The sequence below is a fragment of the Mandrillus leucophaeus genome, unplaced genomic scaffold (assembly GCF_000951045.1).
Source record: "Mandrillus leucophaeus isolate KB7577 unplaced genomic scaffold, Mleu.le_1.0 Scaffold310, whole genome shotgun sequence".
Lineage (NCBI taxonomy): Eukaryota > Metazoa > Chordata > Mammalia > Primates > Cercopithecidae > Mandrillus > Mandrillus leucophaeus.
Genome location: NW_012103255.1, coordinates 1,052,512 through 1,058,748, shown reverse-complemented (window position 1 = coordinate 1,058,748; position 6,237 = coordinate 1,052,512). Strand labels below are relative to the sequence as shown.

Sequence of the window (6,237 nt, the reverse complement as noted above, 5' to 3'; positions counted from 1 at the left end):
TTTTTTGTGAGACGGAGTCTCACTCTGTCGCCCAGGCTGGAGTGCAGTGGCGTGATCTCGGCTCACTGCAAGCTGTGCCTCCCGGGTTTACGCCATTCTCCTGCCTCAGCCTCCCAAGTAGCTGGGACTACAGGTGCCTGCCACCTCGCCCCGTTAATATTTTGTATTTTTTAGTAGAGACGGGGTTTCACTGTGTTAGCCAGGATGGTCTCGATCTCCTGACCTCGTGATCCGCCCGTCTCAGCCTCCCAAATTGCTGGGATTACAGGCTTGAACCACGGCGCCTGGTCACCCTCCAGAATTTTAAAGGGTGTATAATCTGTAACAACTCAGAGGAAGCCAATTGCCCTTTAGAAATATGCCTGCAATTCCCTCACTTTCTGTGTCATGTGACTCTCCCAGTCATCACATGACCCATCCATGTCAGGAAGCCGGAATTACCTGCAGGACTAACCTAGTGCCTATAGCTATGGCAGGTCCCTGCATCCTTGTTTTTGTTTAGTGGATCCTCTATCCTTCAGAGACTCTGGACCCCTGTGGTCTTCTCCTCATCCAATGACCCTGAGGTGATGGAGTTTTCCAGAAAGGTAAGAGAGAGCTCCCAATCAGCATTGTCACAGTGCTTCTGGAATCCTGGCACTGGAATTCAGTGAATGACAGACTCTCTTTGAATCCAGGGCCATCATGGCTCTTTGAGCAAGGCACAGATGGAGGGAGGGGTCGAAGTTGAAATGGGTGGGAAGAGTGGTGGGGAGCGTCCTGATTTGGGGTGGGCAGAGAGTTGTCATCAGAAAGGTTGCAGGGAGAGCTGCACCCAGGTGTGTGTGGGCCTTGTCCTAATGAATGTAGGAGACTAGGCCATGGGCACCCAAAGGCAGCTAAACTCTGCCCAGGAGAGTAGTTGACGGGGGCAGAGGGGCTTGCTTTTCAGCCACTCCTCATTCTGTCCTCAGGAATGTCCCAAGCCTTCGGGTAGGGTAAGCATCATGGCCGCCAGCCTCACAGGATTGCTTCTACTTCAGGCAGTGTCATGGGCATCGGGTAAGTGAGTCAAGGCGGTGGCGAGGTAGCACAGAGGCTCCCTTCTGCCTTGTAGTCCTTTGGTAGCCTTCCAGTACTCTGGTGGTAGACTTAATAGGTGCTTAATAAATCCTTTTGAGTGACGGAGACCAACTTTGGGGTGAGGAGTTTTGAAACCGTCTTCCGTCTCTCCGAGCAGCTGTGTCCGTTCTCCACATCCTCATCAGACCTCACCTCTGCTTGTGCTCCCTCCCCGGTGGTGCCCCTGCATCCCTAAAAGCTTCAGCTACAACTTGGTGGTCTGTGTCTGCAATGCCACATACTGTGACTCTCTTGACGCCCTGACCTTTCCTGCCCTAGGTACCTTCAGCCGCTGAGAGCAGAAGCAGTGGGCGTTGGATGGAGCTGAGTACAGGGACCATCCAGGCTAATTGCACTGGCACAGGTAAACATTACACCCTTCACCCCCTGGGCCAGGCTGGGTCCTCTTAGAGGCAAACGGTGTCAGTGATCAAGGAGTTTCTCCCCTGGGCCCTGACACCCTTATTCCCTGTGCATGTCCTTGGGCCTGCTACTGACCCTGCAGCCAGAAGTCCCAGAAAGTGAAGGGATTTGGAGGGGCCATGACAGATGCAGCTGCCCTCAACATCCTTGCCCTGTCACCCCCTGCCCAAAATTTGCTACTTAAATCGTACTTCTCTGAAGAAGATGAGGAGGAAGGGGACAAGATGACAGTGCTTTTGACACTTTTCTTTGCCCTTTCTTTGGATCCTGACTTCTGCCCATCCCTGACATTTGGTTCCTGTTTTAATGCCCTCTGAAATAAGATTTCCCCGCCTATCATCTGCTAACTATTATGGACTCAGGCTCAGAAAGGCCTGTATTTCACCCAGGTGCCAACCTCCACAGGTTCCAACCCAGGAGCCCAAGTTCCCTTTGGCCCTGACTCAGACACTATTAGGACTGACAAGTGATAAGCAGAGTCCCATACTCTCCTATTGACTCAGACTACCATATCTTGATCATCCTTTTCTGTAGGAATCGGATATAACATCATCCGCGAACCCATGGCCAGCTGTGACTTCTCCATCCACACCTACACCTATGCAGACACCCCTGATGATTTCTAGTTGCACAACTCCAGCCTCCCAGAGGAAGATACCAAGCTCAACGTAGGCATTCTAGCTTTTTCAGGCCCTGATGGCCCTGATGTCTGGGGGTTGAGAAGCTGTAGGGTAGGTCTGCTTATAGAGACGTTTTGTCCCCTGCTATTTTGTCTCAGGGATGGGAGGGTGGGGGCTGATGGCTGAACCGGATGCACTGGTTGGGCTACTATGTGTTCCAACTCTGGGTGCTTCTCTCTTCACTACCTTTGTCTTTAGATACCCCTGATTCACCGAGCCCTGTAGTTGGCCCAGCATCCCGTTTCACTCCTTGCCAACCCCTGGACATCACCCACTAGGCTCAAGATCAGTGGAGCAGGGAATGGGAAGGTGTCACTCAAGGGACAGCCCGGAGACATCTACCACCAGACCTGGGCCAGATACTTTGTGAAGTAAGGGATCAGCAAGGCTGTGGGATCAGGACTGGCCTCCCCTTTGGCCACGTTGATCTATGTCCCAACCCTCAACCTGGTTCCACTTCCAGATCTGCCTCTCCTCAGCTCACCTTTCTACCTTCTGGGCCTTTCAGACTTGGACCCGTCAGTCTTGGCCACTCCATCAGGCTTCCTGTTCTCTCAGTCTGGTCCACTTTCTTGGCCGGATCATTTATGACCTTTCTCTTGCCAGGTTCCTGGATGCCTATGCTGAGCACAAGTTACAGTTCTGGGCAGTGACAGTTGAAAATGAGCCTTCTGCTGGGCTATTGAGTGGATACCCCTTCCAGTGCCTGGGCTTCACCCCGAACATCAGCGAGACTTCATTGCCCATGACCTAGGTCCTACCCTCGCCAACAGTACTCACCACAATGTCCGCCTACTCATGCTGGATGACCAATGCTTTCTGCTGCCCCACTGGGCAAAGGTGATAAGGCCTAGACTTCCTTGGTGCTCCATTGACCTTCAAATCTAGCCTCCAAATGACTGGCTCCCAAACTTAGAGCAATTTCTCTACCCAACTGTGGATTCCTAGAGCACCATTCCCCTGGACCTCCAGGGCACCATGGATCCCACAATTGTCACTTTAAACCTCTCTAGGCTTGGGGTGGTAGCTCATGCTTATAATCCCAGCTCTTTAGGAACCCAAGGTGGGGGATCACGTGGACCTAAGGAGTTCAAGATGAGCCTGGGAAACATGGTGAAACCCCATCCCTATAAAAATAAAATAGAAAAGTTAGCTGGGTATGGTGGTGGCACGCCTATGGTCCCAACTATTCTGGAAGCTAAGGCGGGAGGGAGGTTTAGTTGATTCTAGAATTTGAGGCTGCAGCGAACTGTGATTGTGCCACTGTACTCCAGCCTGTGTGACAGAGTGAGACCCTGTCTCAAAAATAAAAACAAAAAATCCCTCCCAAAACTTCTCTAGTTGCATTCCACCACCCATCTTCAGGATTCCTACAAGAGGAAACAGAAGTTCCAGAAGCCTGTGTGCAAGGTCCAGGGTCACTTGCTCTTCCTTTGCAGGTACTGACAGACCCAGAGGCAGCTAAGTATGTTCATGGTATTGCTGTACATTGCTACCTGGACTTTCTGGCTCCAGCCAAAGCCACCTAGGGGAGACACACCACCTGTTCCCCAACACCATGCTCTTTGCTTCAGAGGCCTATCTGGGCTCCAAGTTCTGGGAACAGTGTGCGGCGAGGCTCCTGGATCGAGGGATGCAGTACAGCCACAACATCATCACAGTAAGCCACCCCAGTCTGCCTTCCTGCAAAGCACACCTCAGACCCCTTAGTAGTCTCACCAAAGACTGACAGACCTTTCCTGTCCAGCTTTGCCCAGCTATCCTGCCCTTTTGGGCAACTGGGGAACCATGATTCCCTGTCTTGCCTTTCCTTCACAGGTCTGCACACCTCATTGCCCCTTTTGCAACTACTAAGGCACTTTCACCTGCCTCAGACTTCTCAGCACCCATTGAGGTGCCTCAATCTTCACACCCCCAACTCCTTAGCAGCTAAGTAATGTGCCCCTCACAGGGCTGAGCTATCCACAGCCACTTCTCCTTCATGTGACCCTTACCTACAGTCTCTGGGGACCCCCAGTGTTGAGCCTTTGTCTCTTTGCCTTTGTCCTTACCCTAGAACCTGCTGTACCATGTGGTCAGCTGGACTGACTGGAACCTCGCCCTGAACCCCGAAGGAGGACCCAATTGGGTGCGTAATTTTGTCGACAGTCCCGTCATTGTAGACATCACAAAGGACACGTTTTACAAACAGCCCATGTTCTACCACCTTGGTCACTTCAGGTGAGTGGAGGGCGGGCACCTCCATTGCATATCAGGCCTATCATCTCCTACATCAGATGGCTTACATCACTCTACACCATGAGGGAGCAGGAAGGTGTTTAGGGTGGAACCTCGGGAGAGGCACACCCATCCCCTTTTGTACCATGGAGGCAGGAAGTGACTAGGTAGTAACAGACAACCCCAGTGCCTGAGGCTGGACTGCGATGTAGAAAAGCAGGGTCAGTGCCCAGCAGCATGGCTCCAGGTCTAGAGACCCAGGGCAGAGCTTCTGCAGGAGTTATGGGGTGGGTATGCGGGTGGGTGACTTCTTAGATGAAGGTTTCATGGGCGGTACCCCGAGGGACTCTGACCATCTGTTCCCACATTCAGCAAGTTCATTCCTGAGGGCTCCCAGAGAGTGGGGCTGGTTGCCAGTCAGAAGAACGACCTGGACACAGTGGCACTGATGCATCCCGATGGCTCTACCGTTGTGGTCGTGCTAAACCGGTGAGGGCAACAGTGGGGTCTGGGAAGTGGGCTGAAGACAGGGTCGGAGGCCTTGGCAGGATCACACTCTTAGCTTCTCCTCCCCATTCCCTAGCTCCTCTAAGGATGTGCCTCTTACCATCAAGGATCCTGCCGTGGGCTTCCTGGAGGTGATCTCACCTGGCTACTCCATTCACACCTACCTGTGGCGTCGGCAGTGATGGAGTGGATACTCAAGCTCAGCCTGGGCATTAAAAGGACAGAGTCAGCTCACACGCTGTCTGTGGCTAAAGAGGGCACAGCAGGGCCAGGGTGAGCTTACAGCGACATAAGCCCAAGGGCAGTGGTTTGGGTGATTCACTTTCCCCTCTAGGTGGTGCCAGGGGCTGGAGGCCCCTAGAAAAAGACCAGTAAGCCCCAGTGTTCCCCCAGCCCCCATGCTTATGTGAACGTGCACTGTGTGCTGCTTGCTTTGGAAACTGGGCCTGGGCCCAGGCCTAGAGTGAGCTCACTGTCGTACAAACACAAGATGAGGGGTGAGGGTAAGGAAAAGAAGAGACTAGGAAAGCTAGGCCCAAAACTGGAGACTGTGTTTCCTGGAGATGCAGAACTGGGCCCGTGGAGCAGCAGTGTCAGCATCAGGGCAGCAGCCTTAAAGCAGCAGCAGGTGTGCCCAGGCAGCCAGATGGTTCCTGTGGGACTAGCCAGGAAAAATGGCAGCTCTTAAAGGAGAAAATGTTTGAGCCCAGTCAGCGTGAGTGGCTTTATTCTGGGGGGCAGCACCCCGTGTCCGGCTGTACCAACAAAGAGGAGGCACGGGGGCCTCTGGAATGCACGAGAGTAGAAAAACCAGTCCTGGGAGCGTGAGGACAAATCATTCCTCTTCATCCTCCTCAGCCATGCCCAGGGCCCGGGTGCCTGGGGCCCGAGCAGGCGTTGCCCGCTGGATGGAGACAATGCCGCTGAGCAAGGCGTAGCCCACCATGGCTGCCAGTCCTGCCAGCACAGATAAGATCTGGTTCCGGCGCCGGTATGGCTCCTCCTCAGTCTCTGGGCCTGCTGGTGTCTGGCGTGGCGGTGGTACCTCAGCTGAGGGTCAAGGAAGGAAGGTGAGTTAGGGGAACTAGTTCTCAGATCCCTGCCCACTCTCCCCAGGGCTGCCCCTCCCATCTGCCCCTTACCTCCATCCCAGGGGAAGTAGAGACTGAGGATGTGGGTACAATAGGCACAGAGGTTGTGCAGCCCCCGCAGGTGGGCCTGCAGCTTCCCACTGGGCAGCTTTGCCTGCAGCAGCAGGGCCAAGTAGCTAAAGACGAAGGCGTCCAAGGAGGCAGGGCTGGAGCAGAGA

At 53.8% G+C, this 6,237-nt stretch overlaps 2 protein-coding genes and 1 pseudogene across 3 annotated transcripts in view; 1 reads left to right on the top strand and 2 right to left on the bottom strand.

Moving 5' to 3' along the window:
- The window catches only part of LOC105544867 (metaxin-1-like), a 44,975-nt gene extending 44,553 nt beyond the window's left edge, over window positions 1-422 (bottom strand). Inside the window, 1 exon segment of the mRNA XM_011987556.1 lies at window positions 410-422. Within this exon segment, the coding sequence (XP_011842946.1) occupies window positions 410-422 (13 nt within the window).
- LOC105544843 overlaps window positions 1-5,637 on the top strand; it is a 33,425-nt pseudogene extending 27,788 nt beyond the window's left edge. The window contains exons 2-12 of the transcript XR_001006829.1: window positions 503-587; window positions 954-1,044; window positions 1,279-1,502; window positions 1,607-1,726; window positions 2,057-2,192; window positions 2,403-2,575; window positions 2,811-3,044; window positions 3,644-3,864; window positions 4,261-4,424; window positions 4,794-4,910; window positions 5,005-5,637. The product of XR_001006829.1 is annotated as a glucosylceramidase-like (transcript). The remainder of the gene's footprint in view (window positions 1-502; window positions 588-953; window positions 1,045-1,278; window positions 1,503-1,606; window positions 1,727-2,056; window positions 2,193-2,402; window positions 2,576-2,810; window positions 3,045-3,643; window positions 3,865-4,260; window positions 4,425-4,793; window positions 4,911-5,004) is intronic.
- A 1-nt stretch (window position 5,638) lies between these two features.
- MTX1 (metaxin 1) lies at window positions 5,639-6,236 on the bottom strand (the record flags this gene model as incomplete). Its single annotated transcript, XM_011987555.1, has 2 exons — window positions 5,639-5,978; window positions 6,071-6,236. Coding segments are annotated over 2 exons (381 nt in total), but the record flags the coding sequence as incomplete, so codon positions are not given.
- Between the last annotated feature and the right edge of the window lies 1 nt (window position 6,237).